The 24,419-nt window shown below is 46.3% G+C and overlaps 1 protein-coding gene and 1 pseudogene across 2 annotated transcripts; one reads left to right on the top strand and one right to left on the bottom strand.

Annotated features, from left to right (window-relative positions):
- Positions 1-1,020: 1,020 nt before the first annotated feature.
- On the top strand, positions 1,021-4,323 carry LOC106584920 (aldo-keto reductase family 1 member A1-A-like; annotated as a pseudogene).
- Positions 4,324-5,909: 1,586 nt separating this feature from the next.
- On the bottom strand, positions 5,910-17,904 carry dnajb5 (DnaJ heat shock protein family (Hsp40) member B5). 2 transcript variants are annotated; one of them, XM_014170748.3, is made up of 4 exons: positions 17,508-17,904; positions 15,333-15,585; positions 14,072-14,727; positions 5,910-8,742 (listed from the first exon to the last, which is right to left on the bottom strand). In XM_014170748.3, the coding sequence occupies exons 2-4, from the start codon at positions 15,541-15,543 to the stop codon at positions 8,509-8,511; spliced, it is 1,101 nt and encodes a 366-aa protein (XP_014026223.1). In that variant the 5' UTR covers positions 15,544-15,585; positions 17,508-17,904; the 3' UTR covers positions 5,910-8,508. The 2 variants fall into 2 exon arrangements, with proteins under 2 accessions (XP_014026223.1, XP_014026224.1); XM_014170749.3 differs by lacking the exon at positions 17,508-17,904 and adding an exon at positions 17,043-17,481.
- Positions 17,905-24,419: the final 6,515 nt, after the last annotated feature.

Genomic DNA, 24,419 nt, shown 5'->3' with positions numbered 1-24,419 from the left:
CAGATCATCCCAGGGTGCATATAAAAACTGCCATTTAAACTTTGACGCACATGATATTGATGACTGTTTATATTCAGATGTATTTAATGAGCCTGGGTGTTGTCTGAGTATAAATGGGTTATTTGCAGGTGGGCTGTTTCGGGGCCTGTTCCTCTACATGCGTAAAGTTTGTTTTCCAACAATTTGGGTTACAGATCCAGACTTTGAACTTTGCCTAAAACCAGCGTGACTCCTGAGCATTACACACTGGCTGACAGACAAGAACTAGCACTCCTTACGGTTTCTTACTCTAGCATGTTATTTATACACGGATGTAACTCTCACATTACAGGTAACCTTTACTCTATCCACAGGTGGAAAGGCGCCAGGATGTTTGACTAAACTGCACTATTGTCTTCTTACATCACTATTTGCGCCAATGTGGTTCAGAGCAGCGTTGAAAGGGTTATGGACCGTAGCAAACGCAATTTTTAAACTGAAACAAGTAGCGAGGGGGGGGGGTGTAATTCTAATTATAGCAGCATGACCTCAGAACGCTCAACCTGCTTTGGGTATTGTACTATGCTTTAATACAATATAGGATGATACTATTATTTAGAAATGTACTAAAGCCAGCCTGTGACTTTCATATAGTTGGATCAGCTATAGAAGCTAAGTTAATACAATTCTATTATGATGGGTTAAGAGATATTTGAAAGCTGAGAATAGGGAGGATTTGTCTGTTTTAACTGTATGTATATGGGGTATCATATCCCTGACTCAGATGATGTATGCACTTGTCACACGTGAGACCCCTGTGCTGAGTTAATGAATTCCAACGAGTGATAATCAGTAACACCGCATTCAGACTTGTCAACTTGCAACTCACTCCCGGTCATCTGGGTCATTCTCTGAGTCCTATAGAGATGGTTTGACCTCCTCTAGAGCTGGATACCATGTTGCTACCTCACAATTCCATTCATAAAGTGTTTGTCTGCCTGCCAGAACCTCTGGTCTGAACCATGAGTTTCTACGTGACCCTGTCGTCTGGGCACCTGGAAGAGTGCTCCCGGACAGGTCAGAATGCAATTAAAAGTTAACTTTTTAAACCAACATCTCAAGCTAGCTGTGGAATGAGTTAATGGTACGTTAACTCCGTGACATGCGCAAGCTTTCTTGTTCCTATTGTGGTAATAGGAGAAATGAGAATGCATGTGCATGCACGCAACTGAGGGGGGAAAAAATCTAGTTTAATTGCAAAAAAAAAGTGTCTGGACACCTATAATTTGCATAAGAAATAGAGCTTGTCCTTTAATTCTTATTCAAAAACAACGTAACCTGTGTGTATGGTTTGACTATCTGCGTCTCCAGGTGAAGCAGGAGGTGCTGGCTGCTCTGATCTGTGGCTACAAACACAATGATTGTGCTGCAGCTTACGGTAATGAGCAGGAGGTGGGGGAGGCTCTGAGGCTGGGACCAGGAAAAGTGAACCACACACACACACTGTCTTTCCAAGGCCATTCTACACTTCCAGGACCATTCTGACACACACAAACACACAGGAAGAATAATCATGTCGAGGAAAAGTAGAAGTTTGATCGAAGAGCATTACGAAAAGTCTTTAAAGGCTACACATGATCACAAGTATGAGACACTCCTTGAACATCTCATTCCAAAATCATGGGAATTAATATGGAGTTGGTCCAGCCCTTTGCTGCTATAACAGCATCCACTCTTCTGGGAAGGCTTTCCACTAGATGTTGGAACATTGCTGCCGTGACTTGCTTCCATTCCAGAGCATGAGTGAGGTCGGGCACTGATGCTGGGTGATTAGGCCTGGCTCACAGTCGGCGTTCCAATTCATCCCAAAGGTGTTAGATGGAATTGAGGTCGGGGCTCTGCAGGCCAGTCAAGTTCTTCCACACTGATCTCGACAAACCTTTTCTGTATGGACCTCGCTTTGTGCACAGGGGCATTGTCATGTTGAAGCAGGAAATAGCCTTCCCCAAACTGTTGCCACTAATTTGGAAGCACAGAATCGTCTAGAATGTCATTGTATGCTGTAGCGTTAAGATTTCCCTTCAGTGGAACTAAGGGGCCTAGCCCAAACTATGAAAACACAGCCCCAGACCATTATTCCTTCTCCACCAAACTTTACAGTTGGCACTATGCATTGGGGCAGGTAGCTTTCTCCTGACACCCGCCAAACCCAGATTTGTCCGTCGGACTGCCAGAGGAGGAAGCTGATTGTTGGAAAGGTGTCATCCTATGACGGTGTCACGTTGAAAGTCACTGAGCTCTTCAGTAAGGCCATTCTACTGCCAATGTTTGTCTATGGAGATTGCATGGTTATGTGCTCGATTTTATACACCTGTCAGCAACGGGTGTGGCTGAAATAGCCGAATCCACTCATTTGAATGGGTGTCCACATATATTTGTACATATAGTGTATGTGTGTTACGTGTGTTGATCCCCTGTGCAGTCCCTCAGGCCCTGCGTCATGAAGATGTGTTTCTGACCTCTAAGCTGTGTAACACCCAGCATCACCCTGACTACGTAGAGACAGACTGTAGTAAGAGTCTAATACACCTGGGACTGGAATACCTGATACTCTACCTCATGTACTGGCCCACTGCCTTCCAGTAAGCAACACAAACATACACCTAATCACACCTCGAATTTGTCCCACACATGTTGGTCCTCTGAGCTGCCTGCGTGTTCTCCAGGCGTGGGACAGAGCTGATGCCCAGGTGGGCCGTTGGCAGTGTGTGTTACGATGACATACGCTACTGGGAAACCTGGGTTGCCATGGAGAACCTGGTTGATAAGGGGCTGGTCTGAGGCATTGGTCTGTCCATCTTCAACCAGGTATGGGAGTGTGTGTGTGTGTGTGTGTGTGTGTGTGTGTGCAGTATGTTTTTGTAATGGTGTCTGTGTTGTTAGTAGGTGGAGTGTCACCCATGCCTGTCCAAGGCTGAGCTGCTGAATCACTGCAGGTAGGTGTGTGTGTGTATTCTAGGACGGTAGGTGTGTGTGTGACGGCCTACTGTCCCCTGGGCAGTGCTGAGCAGTCCAGGGCTTCGCCTGACAAACCCTGCCTGCTGCAGGACCCTGGACTGTGGGGCTTTCACCCTCCACCACAGAAAGAGCCCTGCTCAGGATATACTCACGTAAAACACAAACACCTCCGTGTAACTAGCCGTAGTGTAATTAACGATGCTCAAGTGTGTGTGTGTCTCTCTGTCTCCAGGTGGCAGGTACAGAGAGGGGTGGTCTGCATCCCCAAGAGCGTCACTCCTTCCAGGATCCTGAAGAACCTGCAGGTCAGGAGGACACCGCCATCTAGTGGAAGGAATACCAATTGAACTGCATGATGCTTTACCAGTTTGGAAACTACTCACCTCTTCCCCAAAATGTGACTTTTCGCTGGCTGAGTCTAGGAAACTACAGGCTATAATTCTGTGTAGCTGCTAGGATTGTTTTCTTGAGTGGGAATTTCTTTGTCTGATTGACAGGTGTTTGACTTCTCCTGTCGGATGAAGACCTGAAGCAGATCGAGTCGTTCAACAGAAACAAGAGGTACATCATCCCGGCTGTGGAGGTGAGTTCTGATTGTCTCAGATGAGACCTCAGGGTGCAGGTCAATAGTCTTATATACAGTATCATTCCCTAGTCACAACTAGATAGGTGAAGAAGAGCAGATGAAGATGCCATATGAGACTACTGAGATGCAGCCAAATTCAGCTGAGTGTCAGTTGAGCCATGGGGTTTTGTGGTGGAACTGTGTGTGTTCTCTTCACAGAGGGACAGAGAGTGGACGCAGACCACCCTCATTTCCCGACCTAATCTAGAGACAGATCCACAGGCCCACATCTAGAGACAGATCCACAGGCCCACATCTTGAGACAGATCTACAGACCCCACATCTAGAGTCAGATCTGCATACCCCACATCTAGAGACAGATCCACAGGCCCACATCTAGAGACAGATCTCCTGACCCCACATCTAGAGACAGATCCACAGGCCCACATCTAGAGACAGATCCACTGGATCTAGAGACAGATCCACAGGCCCACATCTAGAGTCAGATCTACTGACCCCACATCTAGAGTCAGATCTACTGACCCCACATCTAGAGACAGATCTACTGACCCCACATCTAGAGACAGATCCACAGACCCCACATCTAGAGACAGATCCACAAACCCACATCTAGAGACAGATCCACAGACCCCACATCTAGAGACAGATCTACTGACCCCACATCTAGAGTCAGATCTACTGACCCCACATCTAGAGTCAGATCCACTGACCCCACATCTAGAGTCAGATCCACAGACCCCACATCTAGAGACAGATCCACAGACCCCACATCTAGAGACAGATCCACAGACCCCACATCTAGAGACAGATCCACAGACCCCACATCTAGAGACAGATCCACAGACCCCACATCTAGAGACAGATCCACAGACCCCACATCTAGAGACAGATCCACTGACCCCACATCTAGAGACAGATCTACTGACCCCACATCTAGAGACAGATCCACTGACCCACATCTAGAGTCAGATCCACTGACCCCACATCTAGAGTCAGATCCACTGACCCCACATCTAGAGACAGATCCACAGACCCCACATCTAGAGTCAGATCTACTGACCCCACATCTAGAGTCAGATCTACTGACCCCACATCTAGAGACAGATCCACAGGCCCACATCTAGAGACAGATCTACTGACCCCACATCTAGAGACAGATCCACAGGCCCACATCTAGAGACAGATCTACTGACCCCACATCTAGAGACAGATCTACTGACCCCACATCTAGAGACAGATCCACAGACCCCACATCTAGAGACAGATCCACAGACCTCACATCTAGAGACAGATCTACAGACCCCACATCTAGAGTGAGATCTACTGACCCCACATCTAGAGTGAGATCTACTGACCCCACATCTAGAGACAGATCCACAGACCCCACATCTAGAGACAGATCCACAGACCCCACATCTAGAGACAGATCTACAGACCCCACATCTAGAGACAGATCCACAGACCCCACATCTAGAGACAGATCCACTGACCCCACATCTAGAGACAGATCTACTGACCCCACATCTAGAGACAGATCCACAGACCCCACATCTAGAGACAGATCCACAGACCCCACATCTAGAGACAGATCTACAGACCCCACATCTAGAGACAGATCTACTGACCCCACATCTAGAGACAGATCCACAGACCCCACATCTAGAGACAGATCTACAGACCCCACATCTAGAGACAGATCCACAGACCCCACATCTAGAGACAGATCTACTGACCCCACATCTAGAGTGAGATCTACTGACCCCACATCTAGAGACAGATCCACAGACCCCACATCTAGAGACAGATCCACAGACCCCACATCTAGAGACAGATCCACAGACCCCACATCTAGAGACAGATCTACAGACCCTACATCTAGAGACAGATCCACAGACCCCACATCTAGAGACAGATCTACAGACCCCACACATATCTACTTTTATTTATACAGAATACTTGGACTGGAGTTACTATGCCTAGTCACTAGAGTTTTGAATATTTGATCAGACAAGAACCATCTGTTATGCAGCTTATGTTCCCTTAGTAAGAATCCACGTACATACATCTTACTCAATTATTAAGAATTCATTATTAGTGGGAAAATATATTTGTTTCTAATCCTTGATTTTGTTATACTCCAACTGATCCAGTGTTCCAATGTGTGGATATCTAATCTGTGAGATCGTTGGACAATAAATGAGATAAATCATCCTTCCCTTCCCTCCTTGAAGTAACAGAGCTGAGTGTGATGGATAGGTGAAAGCAGTCGAATGGGGGTCGGCTACAAATAACTCCTCCACTCCTCACATAAACACACAAGACCATACATAGCGCAATACTTGGTTTATTGGTTGTCATTGTAAAATTCAACTCACATGAGAAACTTTGTCAAAAGTACAGAAGCTGTGAAACAGTGAGAATCACTCAGTCGCAGGAAAACACATTCTCACACAGCACCAGGCCAAGGCTCACTTCCTGCTTTAGCCCCACCGCATCCACATATCCCAGAGACCCTGTGGCTGCTCTGCTTGACAGGCATCATTAGATTCAGATTGAGTCCCTCTGATTTCTGTCAATCTCTCTCTGTGTCTGTGTGTGAACATGAAAATACATTTGGCACAACCTAGAGGCAGGGAGCAACAACAGTATGATTCTGTTTCCTTACATATTCCTTCAATTTCCTCTATACTGTAGACCAGGGCTCTCCAACCCTGTTCCTGGAGAGCTACCCTCCTGTAGGTGTCCACTCCAACCCCAGTTGTAACTAACCTGATTCAGCTTATTATTAGAATCCGGTGAGCTAAATTATGGTTGGAGTGGAAACCTACAGGACTGTAGTTCTTCAAGAACAGGGTTGGTGAGCTCTGCAGTAGACATTTCTTCAATAGAAAACATATTACAAGTGTCAAAAAGACCAAGAAAAAGACCAGGGTCTCCATTTAATATTGATAGTCCTGAAGTGATGTTTGATAGTACCAGACTGATAGGTCCCTCAGCGCAGTACAGATCACTGCAGCCCCCATACAGTCAGTGCCGGTATACACTGGTACTGAGTACCAACAACTAAAATGTTCTACTGGTTGAGTAGCAGCACTCATTTATATACATATATAATCATTTTAAAGAATTGCGGCGTTCCAGCTCCTAAATAGAAACAGTACCGGGAACCAAAAATAAAGTACCAGCATATATTTCATTCCTTCACTTCAAGCACCGCATACAGTATCACTCCCACTAAACTCCCCACAGCCAAAAGACTGCATCCACAGTAGATCAGTCCTGGCTATCTGGGCAGGTTTATATTGAATGTGTTTCACAAAACCTATTATAAAGTTTCATAGAAATGTGTCTTCATATTCTCTGCGTTTTAACCTGTGGACACTGAGTGTGTGTGTATGTCTCCACGTTAAGGCACTTACCAGTCTCTCATTGAGGCAGGGAGAGTTATTAAAGACTTAGTCATTCCCTTTGAGAGAGACGCACCACAGGGATCAAAGCACCTATGGATGACAGACTTAGATGAAACGGTTCAATTCTGGTTCTGGAGGGCCAAAACCCTTCTGTCTTTTGTTTCTACCTGGTAGTTAATTGCACTCACCAGGTGTCCCAGGTCTGAATCAGTCCCTGATTAGGAGAGGATGAAAACCAGAAGTTTAAGCCCTGACCTAGATGATGACCCATAGTGCAGGGGTATTCAACTCTTACCCTACGAGGTCCGGAGCCTGCTTTTCTGTTGTACCTTTTAATTAATTGCACACACCTGATGTCCCAGGTCTAAATCAGTTCCTGATTAGAGGGATAAGAATTGGGGGGGGGGGGGGGAGCAGTGGAACTGGCTTCGAGGTCCATAGTTGAATTTGAGGGCCATAGTTGAATTTGAGGGCCATAGTTGAATTTGAGGGCCATAGTTGAATTTGAGGGCCATAGTGAATCACACGCTGTCGGGGTTCTCAGCCAGTCAGGGGGTCTGGACCAGAGACATAGATACACAGAGTTCAGCAAACTGTCCACCATGTTACAACCAAACCTTTCACAACAACTGCATGCTCATTTGCACTTTGAGTGCTGATTATGGTGAGCAAATCTCAAGATATGTTTGCCAAACTATACATCTATGTCAGTGGTTGTGCACTGGGAGGATCTGGTAGTAGTGGCTGTTGTAGTAGCAGTGGCCTTGTCCAGCAGATAACACAGAGTTCACACATTATGCTTTATTAAACATTAGAAACAGATGATTATGTTAAAATGGGGAGCAAAGACTGAAGCTGCTGGTAGATAAACAATAAAATAATCCACTTTTAACTTTCCTCTGGAAAATCCTGGACAATCTTCTCTTTTTCAAATAAAGTGTTCCTCTCAACTCATCCATAAGAAGAGGAGGGTCAGGGGGATGTATAAAACCCTTGATAAATCTGTAGAAAAAAAGAGCTTTAAGAAAAGTAGTTCCGGTAAAAGCCAAAGCCACGCTGAGCCGTTCCTCCGTATCACTTCGCCGTGTCCGTGTGTGTGTCCGTGTTCGTGTCTGTGTGTGTGCGCTTGGGCGAAAAGAAACAAAAACATCCTAAAACTGGAGGTCCTCTTGTCATTCCCAGAAAAAAAACCTTTGCCTTAAAAATACGAGTGTCCATGTAATGTTGTGTGGTAGAAACAGTGAGTTCTTGAAATGGGGGAAGAGGGGTTGGGTCCAACTGGTAAAAACGGTTTGTGTGTGTGTGGGGAGGGATGGAGAGGGGGTTAATGAGTCTGGGGGGGTGGGGAAGGGAGGAGTGTGGGGGGGATAATGAGTCTGGGGGGTTGGGGAAGGGAGGAGTGTGGGGGGGTGATGAGTCTGGGGGGTGGTGGAGTGGAGGGGGGTAATGAGTCTGGGGGGTTGGGGAAGGGAGGATTGTGGGGGGGTAATGAGTCTGGGGGGGTGGGGTGTTGTCCTAAGACTGGGGTAGGTGTTGTCTGATGATCTCTCTGGACTGGGGAGGGATCCTGTCTGGGAAGCGAACCGTGAACTCTACGATGAGGTCACCGCGCTGAGTGGGGCTCTTAGGGAGGGGCAGGCCCTCCCCCCTCAGCCGCTTTACCGTACCCGGCTTGATGACCTCATGACAGGATAGCGGGATGACGCGGTTATCCAGGGTGGGAATGTTCACCGTACAGCCACACAGCGCCTGGTGGAGGGGAATATGAGAGGGTTTACTACTGTATCATATGACACAAGCATGTTTACTATATGACTGCTTCATTACAACAGTGATTCTCAATCTGTTCCTCTTGGCGTTGCACATAGTTGTTCTACTCACACCCAATGATGACAAAATCATATGTTGTTAGTAATTAATTAGTTCAGCGATTAAAGATAGGTGATAACGTGTGTTTCAGTAGCTATGGATGTAGAAAACTTGTATCTGTTCCAGTTTAGCAGTCTAGAACACAGGTTCAGCTGGAGAACATGACTTGGCACTCAGAGTGGAACAGAATGACATCATCAGCTACAATGGATCACTCCCTCTCTGACACTAAAACAAGTTTCCTGAACCTGGAAAACCCCGGTTTGTGTGTGTGTGTGTGTGTGTGTGTGTGTTGTGTTGATAGTTGCGGGGTTGTAGAGTGCACAGGAGGCTAATTTTAGAGTGTGGTCTCATTTCTACACCTAATGAAGTAAGACCGAATAAGCTGAGGTCGTGGTCACAGAGACAGAGACAGAGAGAGAGAGAGAGAGAGAGAGAGAGAAAAAAAAAAAAACCTGGGTGTCCACTGATTTTAGGTCAGGTTTGCGCCCTACAATTAAGTAAAAGTAAACTGATCTGCAACTCCTACCCAGAGCAGGCAGCATACTAAACTCCAACCCTAACCTAGGGCCAGGGCTGGGTAGTAACTGAGTAATCAGAATACAAAAACAAAGTAACTAACCAACTTGGATTAATTACAAAAATGAATAATCTGATTATACTTGCATTCTTAAAAACAACTGATTACGTTTGGGATTACTTCATCTAATCTCAAGAGGCAACATTTGTAAAACTTTGCCAGCATTTGCCCACTTTCATTTAGCGCACCCTCGAGACTTCTCACACGCTCTTAAAGGTTCTATCGTTCTGCTGATCTCTCATCAAGGATGGATGGCTTCTTTAGTATTAAACTGCTTGAATGAATAGGTAAGGCTTCCAAAACATTTACGCCTAGCCTTCTGGTCAGAGAGTCGTCATAGAGTTCCTGCTTGCTGCTTTGCACTTTCACTCTTTCTCCGTTGTGAGCTCTGTCTGTAGCAGTAGAGAAATGCTTTCTGATTGCACAATATTTCAAGACGCAATCCCTGAAAAACACTGAAGAGAAGAGGGTCCTAGCGTTCTTTAGGTCTGAATTCTATTCATCAACTCTTACTATTGAACATAGGGCACTCACGTCGGCCATTCAAGGTGACCACATATATTACATTTACTGGTGTAAATAATACGGCTGACTATCAGTAGTCTAATTATCAGTAGTGTAATATTAGGCTAGATTTATTGTTTGCAATCTAGCTAACTACTTCCTCATTTGGTGAATTAGCCCCAAATGAATTTGTTTGTGATATTTGTGCCCCAAAATAGTTACTTAATCTCTTTTGAATCAAATTTTTTTTTTTTTTTTTTTTAAATGCTGCCACTGTATTTTGACAGTAATATACTAGCAACAATTGCCAAATTATCAAACTCGAAATTCGTGACAATTTAGGGTGTGCATCATAAAAATATCTGGAATTGTGCATTCCAATTTATTGGATCATACCATTTTATTCTAGTACTTAATGAAGCACGTTGAATTAATTAATAAAATGATTAGGCAACCCGTATTTTCTACTGCGTGACCCCGCAACAAAATGTTGGTATGGAGCCCTGTGACTATGCTCTCACATATCAAACATATGAGTTGTAGGATCTTTATGCTCTCACATATCAAACATATGAGTTGTAGGATCTTTATGCTCTCACATATCAAACATATGAGTTGTAGGATCTTTATGCTCTCACATATCAAACATATGAGTTGTAGGATCTTTATGCTCTCACATATCAAACATATGAGTTGTAGGATCTTTATGCTCTCACATATCAAACATATGACTTGTAGGATCTTTATGCTCTCACATATCAAACATATGACTTGTAGGATCTTTATGCTCTCACATATCAAACATATGAGTTGTAGGATCTTTATGCTCTCACATATCAAACATATGACTTGTAGGATCTTTATGCTCTCACATATCAAACATATGAGTTGTAGGATCTTTATGCTCTCACATATCAAACATATGAGTTGTAGGATCTTTATGCTCTCACATATCAAACATATGACTTGTAGGATCTTTATGCTCTCACATATCAAACATATGAGTTGTAGGATCTTTATGCTCTCACATATCAAACATATGAGTTGTAGGATCTTTATGCTCTCACATATCAAACATATGAGTTGTAGGATCTTTATGCTCTCACATATCAAACATATGAGTTGTAGGATCTTTATGCTCTCACATATCAAACATATGAGTTGTAGGATCTTTATGCTCTCATAATAGTCCCCGATTTAGAAATCCTAATGTTACTCAGTTAAATAATACTGTATTAAGTGAACGTTTTTTAACGTTTTAAAATATCTGGTAATCCAAAAGATTGCGTTACTCATTTTGAGTAATCCTAAGGATTACGTTACTGATTACTTTATTTTTCATGTAACTGTAATCAGTAACAGATTACATTTTTAAAGTACTCCGCCCAACACTATCTAGGGCTGGATTGAATCAGTAGCGCCGGAGATAAGCATGATTGAAATTTGAAGACAATGTTTCCGCGTTCACGGTGACTGCATTCTCGGTAAACGCTGCATATTTCGCCTCAATCAAAAATGACCTTTACATTTCAACCGCACTACAAAAATGATATTCTGCGCTATGGATTGAATCCAGCCCCTAGACAGGTTGCCATGACACTGGAGGCACACAGACAGCTGACATAAGGCCAGTCTAATGATGTAAGCCTCAGCTCAGACAAGGCAGCACCAGAACAATATATTCCACTCCTGATAAGTTCAAACTCTGATTAAGTGCAGTAGGCTTACGGTTTTCCAGTCCCAATTCAATAACATGAAACTATTTTGAATTGCATGTTCCAGTTTAGTGCTTACAAGTTGCCCAATCAGGTGTCAACAGTCCCAGTTAGCAGTTGCCTAATCCAGTGTTTACTAACCCCCGCGCCTCAACCCCCCCCCCCACCCTCCAAAATATAAGGCATCCAGAAACTATTGCCTAAGCGTTATCACATGTTATGTTGTCTTTGCCAATGCATACAGCATATTTCTCTGTAATATCAGAAGTCAAGTTCCTCTTAGAGTTAGCGATAGCCTTCTAAGTATGATTGTGTGTGTGTTCTTCCTTCCTGTTTTTCACACTGACCGAATGGCAAACTGTCCTGATTTAGAGAGAACAGCTGGAGAGACAGCAGGGCTTGAAGCCTGTAGTTACAGGTTAAGGCCACCGGCTCCAGTGATGACATAAAGGTCCAGACTCCAGACATTCTTGGTAGAGGTCATAGAATGGTCATAATGCAGAGGTAACAATTGTCTTTAGCAGACTAAAGAGCCTTCAGCTCTGCAACGTAGCTCTCATTGGGCTTGTTATTGTTAGACCTAAAGCCTGTGTAAAACAGAGGGCCTAAAACCAGCCGGTGTAGCTAGCATAGGGTCTGACCCAGCTATTTTAGGGCCAAAACCCAGCCAGCATAGCTAACGGAGTGTATAATAGCAGCCAGCCCGTCAACAGCGCCTAGTGCCAGAACTCTGTGATCATACCTTCCTGTTGGATGGAAGCAGAGCTCCCTGGCAGCTCCAGTTAAACTATGTTTTTCAGATAATGGTTCAGATTACCCAAATCCCCAATACTCTCTCTCCCTTCAACATCTCCCCTTCCTCTCTCCTTCACTGGATGTAAGTTAACATTTATTGTCTTTACTGGATACATTAGGGGCTGGATTCAATCTGTATCGCGGAAGTTCAGCGCTATAGCACGTTTGAAATGTAAATCAACTAAAATGTTATTGGTTTAACACATATTTAGTAGATGTTATTGCGCGTGTAGAGAAATGCTTGTGTTCCTAGCTCCACCAGTGCTAGGCAATGTTCCCGCATGCGCAGACTGCACTCACAGTAAACGATGCATATGTGGGTTCAATCGGAAATGACCTTTAAGTTTCAATCACGCGATAGCGCTGAACTTCCGCAATACGGATTGAATCAAGCCCTAGGTCTGTGTCCCTGATGGTACCCTATTCCCTACATAGTGCACTACTCTTGATGCATTAACTATCTCATAACTAAAAGATATTTCTTTGGCAGTATATGAAATTAAGATAAACGGTTCTATGACAGCAGTAAAACAGGCCTACTGGTTAATGAGCTTATCTGAGCACTGCGGTACTTGTATAATTAATACAGTATGTACTTAACAAGTGCCTGTTTGGGTTCTGCCATTAGCCAGTCCATTAATATAGGCAGTAGATACATGGCAGCTATATTGGAACTATAAAAGAGTGTTTCATTTCACAGGCTGGTCACAGCTGAGCTTGTGACCACACAGGAATAGAGGTTTAATTAAATGAACTGTCTGTCAGAGTTCCACCCTCACCACAATATCTCTCTCTCTCTCTCTCTCTCTCTCTCTCTCTCTCTCTCTATAAAAGAGAGCTGTGTAAGTGTATAAATCCTTTGTGTGTTTTTGCACTACACGGTGAGTACCATAACGATTGTTGTGCTCATTGAAAGAGCGATCATAAAGGAAGACATATGAGGCAGAGTGTGAGTGGGCCTGTCACACAGGGACAACACATTCCCCCATGCTCACTCACACTGCAGCGGCAGAGAGACATTCTGCAAAGCACTCAGTCTGCCCACCCAGGGCTCAGCTCACTTCACAGATAGACTGGAGGGATGTGTTGAACAAGGTCATGTACTCGGAGGAACAGCCTCTTTTAGGTGGAGTACCAATGTTTAACTGCACACACACACATCTTCCACCACTGCCCACAGCTTAGTACTAGAAACATGATCACCAGTGTACTGCTGTTAAAGGTGCCTGGGGCTCTGAGTCAGAGAGAGTAGGAAAGAGAGAGAGAGAGAGAGAGTAAGAGAGAGAGAGTAGGAGAGAGAGAGAGATGTGACTTTTGATGCTCTTCATTAGAACATCTCCACTTACTAAAATAATATAACACACACCCTTGTGAAAACCTAGAGGCAGATAGGGTTTGAGTCTCCTGTAGAGTAAAACATTTCAAATCTTGTCCGAACAGGTTAATACCACAGGCCTCCAGTTCTATGTGAGTGTTCTGTAGGGTATTTGTGGATAGAAAGAGAGAGAAAGTAAAAGAGCACTTTGTCACGGGCTGCTAGTTTTGTAATAAGGTATTTGTGGAGACAAAGGCTGTGTGAGAAAGACCGGGCGACAGACAGACAGACAGATCCTACCTCCTTCAGACTGATATTGCCTGTGTAGATGATATTGGAGCCATCCCTCCTAAAGTGGGCGTGTCCTTTGTCTCTGAGCACAAAGGCGATGTCTGCAGGAATGTTCTCTGGGGTCTCGTCCCCCTCCTTAGGGAAGGTGATCTTGGTGCCCTCCTTCCATCCCCTCTTTATCACGATGTTCAGGATCTTGTCCTCCGTACAGCTGCTCCTGCCATCAGGGTTCAGCCTCCTCCTGGTGATCTTCATCCGCTTGGTACAACCATGGAAGATCTCCTCCAGAGACACCTTCAGCTCGTGGACCACCGGGGGGTCCTGCTGCCTCCTGGACCCCCCCAAACGCTCCGACTGCACCCCCCTCCTCCTGCCCCCGCCATGGCCAGGGAAGCCGTTGACCCCCCCAGGGAAGCCGAAGTGTGTGAAAGAGGTGAAGGGGTCTTCCTCATCAAAGTCTGTTTCCATGTCATGGTCGTTGGGGACCTTGGAGTGGACGCCGTTGGAGCGGTTGTGGTGGTTGCGGTGCGGTCCGAAGAACATATCGAAGGGGTTGGAACCGCCGAAAAAGGAGGCGAAGGTGGCATGGGGGTCCCCATGGAAGGTGTAGTGGTACGACCCACCAGGAACCCCAGACTGACCACTACTGCCCCCTGCCTTCAGACCTGACCGAGAGAGAGAGAGAGAGGGCTGTGAGTACACAAACACACACACTCACACACACACACATCCTACCTGTAGCCTAATTCCCCTTCCGTAGAGAAAGGAGAGAGTTAAATAGTTTTAGAGATTTGTTTACAGCAGGTAGGAGGGAGTTTGAGGAGCGGAGGCCCTGGAGGCATGAGTAGCAGTCAGAGCGAACCCACGTGGGTGAGAGAGTTCCCACGGGATCCGGTGGGGGGGGGGGCAGTGGTCTAGCAAGAGCCTTGCTGCTACAGAAACAGATAAGACTACCCACAGCTAAACACACACACACACACACCACCTCACTGCTATTCTTATCTCTGCCTCCGCATGGATTCAGGCCTATCTGAGAGACGCAAACACACTGTGGAAAGACTTGATCAGACTGGAGAGAACACACAGTCAGACTGTCAGAGGGTAGAGGTGGAAGGGTGAGGTAAGGGGGATAGCTAAATAAAGAAAGGAGTCTGCTCAGTGTTCTCTCACACACACACACACACACACACAACGATAAATGACTTCATGACAGTTATATAATCACACCGACAGCACTCTCAGAATACTGAGCACCCTCTCTTTCTCTTACCCTCCTCTCCTAGCTGGTCATAGATGACCCTCTTCTTGGGGTCACTCAGAACTTCGTAGGCCTCAGCGATCTCTTTGAACTTGTCCTCTGCGTTGGCGTCTGTGTTCTTGTCTGGGTGGAACCTCAGTGCCATGCGGCGATATGCCTTCTTGATCTCCTCCTCGTTAGAACCCTTAGGGATACCCAGCGTCTTATAGTAGTCCTTCCCCATGGCAACGACCTTTCTGTGACCCCCAACACACACCCTGGCACTCTGGTGGTAGAGGGAGAGAAAGGTTACTGGGTTAGGCATACACCTGGGCCTGATGAAAACTGATCCACACAGCCTGGCTCTCTGGTGAGACACACACACACACACACACACACACACACACACACACGTGAGTATTCTAATGAATCTTGAAGTCTTTACTCCATCCCAGATGATTTGTGGAACTTGCCATGTTGCTATGCTATGATAATGTAGTAAGGTGTTGCCATGTTGCTATGCTATGGTAATGTAGTAAGGTGTTGCTATGCTATGGTAATGTGGTAAGGTGTTGCCATGGCAATGTAGTAAAAGCTCAAAGTTAGTGAATGTGAGGAACTCCCTACCATCTGGCACCTCTCAATCTGCTACACACACACACACACACACACACACACACACACATAAGTATTCTAAACACACATGTGAGTATTGTAATGAATCTTGAAGTCTTTACTCCATCCCAGATGATTTGTGGAACTTGCCATGTTGCTATGCTATGATAATGTAGTAAGGTGTTGCCATGTTGCAATGCTATGGTAATGTAGTAAGGTACTAAAACACACCGGATACGGACTAACTTACTAGACTAACTCGACGTAGATATGGACTAGTTCTGACCAGGAGCCAGTATGCTAGTGACTGTCTCTGGACATAGCAACCCATTGCCATGTTGCTATGCTATGATAATGTAGTAAGGTGTTGCTATGCTATGGTAATGTAGTAAGGTGTTGCCATGTTGCTATGCTATGGTCATGTAGTAAGGTGTTGCTATGCTATGGTAATGTAGTAAGGTGTTGCTATGCTATGATAATGTAGTAAGGTGTTGCCATGTTGCTATGCTATGGTAATGTAGTAAGGTGTTGCCATGGCAGTGTAGTAAAAGCTCAAAGTTAGTGAATGTGAGGAACTCCCTACCATCTGGCACCTCTCAATCTGCTACACACACACACACACACACACACATGCTATCAGTAGTCTCATGAAACCGCAGTCCTGTTAGCCTAAATATGACACTATGCGTCTGTCATTGTAGGCTACAGTCTGCCCTGCGAGCTATTTTATAGCTGGATAAAGTACAACAGATGGTAGGCTATTTGTATGGCCTATGTATGGTTGTTATTTAGGTTTTCCTGTAAATATCTTCATCACTGTGAATCTCTACCGTAGAAAATGAGACAAAGAAACAGCACCTGTCACCCATTATAGAGCCGATTTGCGCCGCACCGAATTTTGCTGTGGTTGTTCCGCCAGGTAGAGTAATTATAGACTATTACCGGCAAATATGTCAAGAGACAACAACGCCTCTCTGTGTGAGAATCGAACCTATCGATTGACCAATGCAGAAACCGGAGTGGTGCAACACCAGCTATTCCACAGGCTTCAATGACAGCCGTGGAAACGGCCAGTGAGCGGTGCGGAGAACACATAAGAATAGAAGGATGAAATTAAACGTTTCCTACCCGTTATAATTTTCAGCAGAAAAAAATCGGCAGAACAGATGAACATATCCCAGTCTCTCTCTTCTCTCCCGCCCTGGTATCCCTCTCGGGTCTTTATTGTGTGACGTCAGAGTTCAACCGCTCACCGGTTCCGAAATAGTTGGTGACAGAACAACGCTCTGACGTCAATTAGGCTAATAAAACCAAAACCCATTCCATTCAATCAGTGACTGAAAAATCACATAGTTATGCGGTGTGGTTCTGGTTCAATTAAATAGACCTTCAACACTTATTTCCACTTCCAATGTTAAACTTCAGAGGAGAAATACAGCGTAGGCCGACAGCAACAACCCAATTCCTGTCCTGGCCATAAGCTGAAATTGCCTAATACATAGGCTACTGGCTCCTGGTCAGAACTAGTCCATATCTACTTCGAGTTAGTCTAGTAAGTTAGTCCGTAGCCGGTGTGTTTTAGTAGCGTCTTACCGTATGCTAGTGACTGTCTCTGGACTTCACCAACTGTCCCTCGCCGCTTCTCCGCACGACAGCTGATTTGCGGGTCGAACTCTGCCAGTTAAAAGCGCAGCGCGCTTTGTTCCAATCCACTCCGAGCCGATGGGAAAAGACAGCCTGACTGTCTAGATAATTTGTTGCGCTGATTGAAACGTTTATCAAATTAACATCACCCGAGTCAATTTATCCAATCCATCCAATCATTGATCCACTCAGTGAGGTGTTGGTTTACTTGACTTCCATTCCTGGGAGGAGATAAACAGTCTGGAGTTTAGGATTAGTCTACATCATGGCTCTGCTTCACTCTGAGAGAGCTGGGATTCTACTCTAAAAGAAAACAGAGACATATTAGGAGTCTCTCCCTCTGTCTGTCTCTCCCTCTGTCTGTCTCTCCCTCTGTCTGTCTGTCTGTCTGTGAGAGAGAGAGTGTGATAGCAGAGCCCAAGGCAGATTTATCCAATGCCCGTGGATGGTACTCCAGGCTGAGGCAGTGTGTGTTTGTGTGTATGCCCGTGGATGGTACTCCAGGCTGAGCTGTGATATAAACAGAGTTGGTACATGTGATCACTGGCAGTCAGGGACTAGAACCTTCCCGCACACGCAGACAGACAGAGAAGCCTGAGGAGTGAGTCAGTCTATCTCACTCAGCACAGAGGCTACATTTCAATAGTCTTAAGTGGCTTCCTCTTCTTGTGTCCTTTCCTTAATTGACAAATCTTACATAAATCTTACATCACTTCCATTCATCCAATGTTGTCAGTTCAGTACAAATAAAGAGGAGAGGCCATTTTAGACTACTGAGATGCAGCCTGTGTCTATATGTACTGTATTTATATCTGTCCACATGTCTACATCTTCTCCCCTTCCTTTCTCCTCTTTCAAGAGGATGTGTTATGTCATCAGTAGAGAGTTCTGCTGTAAGAATGTTTTCTGTGACATTTTTACTGTTAAGGACATTAACTGCCTGCTCAGTACTTACAGCACAATTAAAAGAGGAGCTGATTATAGTTTTCATTCCTACATTATGCAATTTCCAAGAAAAGGCACTCTGTTCAGAAGCCTGTAAGCAGTAAATGTACCTCCAAGAGCGATAAGAGAGAGCAGAACCATTAGGAGGTGGGGGAGGATGGAAGAGGTGGAGATAGGTGGGATGGGTGGAGAGGTAGAGAGGCGGGCATGTCACTCAAGGTCCACTCAAGGTAGACAGAGAGGGAAGGGGGAGAGGCAGAGGCTAAGGGAGAATTGTAGAGAGAGAGAGAGAGACAAAGAGAAAGTAGAGGAAGAGAGCGAGAAAGTTGGCCCAGTATTAGTCTGGCTATAGCTTGACTCATCCCTTTCTCTTCAGTAGTGAGGAGGTGTGAAAGAAACGAGTGACTTAGTAGAGAAGAGCAGCTCTCGTGGGAGGAGTCTGTCTGATAAACCGTGCACATGCACGCAGCATGTACAGTGCCTTCGGAAAGTATTCAGACCCCTTGACGTTTTCCACATTTTGTTACGTTACAGCCTTATTCTAAAATGGATTGAATTGTTGTTTTTTCTCTCGTCAATCTACACACAATACCCCATAATGACAAAGCAAAAACAGGTTTTTAGAAATGTTTTGCTAATATAAAAAAAAAAAAAGATACATAAGTATACAAACCCTTTACTCAGTACTTTGTTGAAGCACCTTTGGCAGCGATTACAACCTCGAGTCTTCTTGGGTATGACGCTACAAGCTTGGCACACCTGTATTTAGGGAGTTTCTCCCATTTTTCTCTGCAGATCCTCTCAAGCTCTGTCAGGTTGGATGGGGAGCGTTGCTGCATAGCTTTTTTCAGGTCTCTCCAGAGATGTTCGATCGGGTTTAAGTCCGGCCTCTGGCTGGGCCACTCAAGGACATTCAGAGACTTGTCCCGAAGCCACTCCTGCATTGTCTTGGCTTTGTGCTTAAGGTCGTTGTCCTGATGGAAGGTGAACCTTCACCCCCAGTCTGAGGTCCTGTCATAAGCGTCGTATGTGACAGAACCACCCACTGAAAGAAGACCAAGCAGCGGGGTAAGGAGCAGGAGAAGTATTTGGAGTCGTGGACGTGGGAGAAGATCTTAGACGGGAAAGGACCCTGGAGGCAGGCTGGGGAGTATCGTCGACCGAAGGAGGAACTGGAGGCAGCGAAGGCAGAGCGGCGCTACTATGAGGCGCTGTATAAGCCAAGAGGCAAGTGCGGGAGGCAGCCCCAAATATTTTTTTGGGGGGGGCACACGGGGAGTTGGGCAGAGTCAGGGTGGAGTCCTGAGCCAACCGTGGGGAGCGGGTGACGAGGAGAGCACCGAGCTATGCGGAAATGCGCACGGTATCGCCCATACGCACGCACAGTCCGGTGCGGTCAGTACGGGCTCCGCAGCGTTGCCGTGCGAGAGTTGGCCGGCAGCCAGGGAGAAGTGCGCCGGTGCAGCGCATCTGGCCGCCAGTGCGTCTCCTCGGTCCAGCTTACCCTGCGCCTGCTCTACGCATGGCAGCCCTCACTCTCCAGCACAGCCAAGTTCGCCCTGTGCCAGCGCTGTGCCCGTGCCGGGCTACAGTGACCATTCAGCTAGGACGGGGTGTGCCAGCCCTGAGCTCCAGACCGCCGGTGCGCCTCCACGGCCCAGTGTGCCCCGTGCCTGCTCTGCGCACCCAGTCTCCTGTAAGTCTCCCCAGTCCTCCAGCAACGCTTCTCAGCCCGGGGCCTCCGGCGACGCCTCTCAGCCCGGGGCCTCCGGCGACGCCTCTCAGCCCGGGGCCTCCGGCGACGCCTCTAAGCCCGGAGCCTCCGGCGACGCCTCTCAGCCCGGAGCCTCCGGCGACGCCTCTCAGCCCGGGGCCTCCGGCGACGCCTCTCAGCCCGGGGCCTCCGGCGACGCCTCTCAGCCCGGGGCCTCCGGCGACGCCTCTCAGCCCGGGGCCTCCGGCGACGCCTCTCAGCCCGGGGCCTCCGGCGACGCCTCTCAGCCCGGGGCCTCCGGCGACGCCTCTCAGCCCGGGGCCTCCGGCGACGCCTCTCAGCCCGGGGCCTCTCAGCCCGGAGCCTCCGGCCACGCCTCTCAGCCCGGGGCCTCCGGCCACGCCTCTCAGCCCGGGGCCTCCGGCCACGGCTCTCAGCCCGGAGCCTCCGGCCACGCCTCTCAGCCCGGAGCCTCCGGCGACGCCTCTCAGCCCGGAGCCTTCGGCGGTGGTCTGCAACCCAGAGCCTTGAGTGGTGGTCTGCAGCCAGGAGCCTTGAGTGGTGGTCTGCAGCCAGGAGCCTTCAGCGGTGGTCTGCAGCCCAGAGTCTTCAGAATGGGAGCTACGCCCAGAGCCAGAGCCACCTCCGTAGTGGGAGGATTGGCGAAGGGGGGGTGTAGCACAGGAACCGTCGTTGACGGTGGCCACCCTCCCTTCCCTCCCTTTAGGTTTGGGGTTGTTTTTGTAGGGTTTTTTGTTTTGAGGTGCAGTCGGGGTCTGCACCTTCGGGGGGGGGGGGGGGGGTACTGTCACGTCCTGACCAGTAGAAGGGGTCATTTGTCATTGTAGTATGGTCAGGGCGTGGCAGGGGGTGTTGTTTTTGTGTGTTTTGGGGTAGGTTTGTTTAGAGGGGATTTGTTCTAGTTTTCATTTTCTATGTTCATTTTCTATGCGTGGCCGAGTATGGTTTCCAATCAGAGGCAGGTGTCTTTCGTTGTCTCTGATTGGAAGCCATACTTAGGCAGCTCTTTTTTCCTTTGGGTTTGTGGGTGGTTGTTTTCCGTATAGTCCGTGTACCTTACGGAACTGTCATTTGGTTATTTTGTTTGTGTTCTCTCAAAATAAATGAAGATGAGCACTATACACGCTGCGCCTTGGTCTGTTCAAAACGACGCCTGTGACAGGTCCTGACCACTCTGAGGTCCTGAGCGCTCTGGAGCAGGTTTTCATCAAGGATCTCTCTGTACTTTGCTCTGTTCATTTTCCCTCGATCTTCACTAGTCTCCCAGTCCCTGCCGCTGAAAAACATCCCCACAACAAGATGCTGCTACCATCAAGAGATGGTGCCAGATTTCCTCCAGATGTGACGCTTGGCATTCAGGCCAAAGAGAATCTTGTTTCTCATGGTCTGAGTGTCTTTAGGTGCCTTTTAGCAAACTCCAAGTAGACTGTCATGTGCCTTTTACTGAGGAATGGCTTCGTCTGGGCACTATACCATAAAGGACTGATTGGTGGAGTGTTGCAGCGATGGTTGTCCTTCTGGAAGGTTCTCCCATCTCCACAGACAAATTCTGGAGCTCTGTCAGAGTGACCATCGGGTTCTTGGTCATCTCCCTGACCAAGGCCCTTCTCCCCCGATTGCTCAGTTTGGCCGGGTGGCCAGCTCTAGAAAGAGTCTTGGTGGTTCCAAACTTCTTTCATTTAAGAATGATGGAGGCCACTGTGTTCTTGGGGACCTTCAATGCTGCAGAAATGTTTTAGTACCCTTCCCCAAATCTATGCCTCGACACAAACCTGTCTTGGAGCTCTACAGGCAATTCCTTTGACCTTATGGCTTGGTTTTTGCACTGACATGCACTGTCAACGGTGGGACCTTATATAAATAGGTGTTTATTTCCAAATCATGTCCAATCAATTGAATTTACCACATGTGGACTCCAATCAAGTTGTAGCAACATCTCAACGATGATCAATGGAAACAGGAGGAACCTGAGCTCAATTTTGAGTCTCATAGCAAAGGGTCAGGATATTGATGTAAATAAGGTATTTCTGTTTTACAATTTGTAAGAAATGTGTAAACATTTCTAAAAACCTGTTTTCACTTTGTCATTATGGGGTATTGTGTGTAAAAAAAGATGTAATACATTTTAGAATAAGGCTGTAACGTAACAAAATATGGAAAAAGTCAAAGGGTCTGAATACTTTCTGAAGGCACTGGTGTCAGGTGTAAGGGCACATACCCTACAGTACAGGTTTGTTTCTGTTGACATTTCCTGAGACATTTCCCTGTGGCAGCAGAGATACCCTGTACAGCTGTCAATTGTGTGTGTAGGTGTGTTTTACTATAGACATTAAAAGTGAGTGTGGGTGCAATAGGGTAATTTGCATTGATTTAATTGAACAAACGTTATTAATCCTATAAAGGGATTAACACATTGGGTAATATTTCTGTGAGTGTAATATTTCTGTGAGTGTAATATTTCTGTGAGTGTAATATTTCTGTGATTGTACACAGGAAGGCTCTAGACACTACATGTACTGACTGCTGACCCAATGTTTGTTTCCATGACAACAGAAGGAGCTGCCAACAGTGGAGCCCTCTGAGTGCTCTGTCTGTCTCAGCCTGGTCCTCTCTCAGCCTGGTCCTTTGTCTGTCTCATTCTGGTCCGCTGTCTGTCTCAGCCTGGTCTGTCTCAGCCTGGTCCTGTGTGTATGAGGGTGGTGAGCGTGTGTCCCAGCAGAAGGGGTAACAACCTGCCACAAAGTCTCACATGTAGATCTACTAGCAACCAATTCCATGAGCAGCAGCACTTAAGAAGAGCTCCTCCTTAAATTGCACATTTTTGTAAAAAATGTGTATTATATGTTAACAGTTGAGTTATTTTAGTGCATTGCTGTGTTCTGGCCATTTAGAGGACTTGGAAGATACTTTTCTTTTGTGGAAATAGCTTGGAGATTTTGAGAGATTGATTGACTTGGTCTTGCAAGACTCATCTGCAGTGCTGAATCATCAGACAACACAGGCTAGGGGGACTATAAACCCAACATGGACAACAACAAGAATTAGGACATAGATAAACAAACACAAAACCAACATAGGGAGAAAGAGGAAGGATTTCTGAGGAATTTCTGGAAGGTAGTTCAGGCCTTGATAGCGAAACAAGCATTCAAACGAACAAACAAACAAGCAAAATAGCACTTGGAAAGGAGGTGGGGACATTCTGAAAGTATCTTAATTTATGTGTAATGTGTTGTTTCATTGAAAAACACATTTCATATTTTTATTTGTATTCCTCATAAAAGTGCATTGTTTAAAAAGTGAATTTATCTATAGGTGCATTATTGAAATAAGTGCTTTCATCAAGAAGCACAAGCACATCATTCTAGAGTAGAGTGCATTGTTTAACGAGGTCACAATGGAGATGGAAATGAATGCATTCTCTAAGCATTGTTTCAGAGACCTTGCCATCACATATCTTGAAAATGTTACAAGTGAGTCAGGAAAAAATAAATTGCTAAGAGAATCCCCAGAGACTCTGAGGGCAGACTTAATTCTAAAAGCAGATGATCGTAATGCTTGGCACACAGCTCTCCATAAGAACAATAATGAACTTAAAATGTCAGGAAACAGAACAATGAGGCAACTGTACATTGATTCCACCCCCAAATTTAACATGCATATTTATAATAACGGCACTGTGATGGTTCAAGGTTCGGAGGCCAGTCTGGATCAATTTGTCTACTACTTCGACCAAATAAAACCTCTTGTTGCTAAACTTAAAACATCTCCATTGTCACTACCTACAACAGCCTCCACTCCCTCTGTGCCCCAATATGTAGTCCCCAGTGTCCCTCTCTCGCCTGCAGCAGACACAGCCCTGAGCAAGCCTCTCTCACACAGGACACCTGCAGTACCACAGAATATTATAGAGGAGGAGATCAGCCTTGTGTGTCAGCATAGGGATGAGATCAGCCTGGTGCGTCAGCATAGAGACGAGATCAGCCTGGTGCGTCAGCATAGGGATGAGATCAGCCTGGTGCGTCAGCATAGGGATGAGATCAGCCTGGTGCGTCAGCATAGGGACGAGATCAGCCTGGTGCTTCAGCATAGGGACGAGATCAGCCTGGTGCTTCAGCATAGGGATGAGATCAGCCTGGTGCATCAGCATAGGGATGAGATCAGCCTGGTGCGTCAGCATAGGG

This window comes from Salmo salar, chromosome 24 (assembly GCF_965601325.2).
Source record: "Salmo salar chromosome 24, fSalSal1, whole genome shotgun sequence".
Taxonomy (NCBI): Eukaryota; Metazoa; Chordata; class Actinopteri; order Salmoniformes; family Salmonidae; genus Salmo; species Salmo salar.
This window is presented reverse-complemented; position numbering and strand designations above follow the sequence as displayed.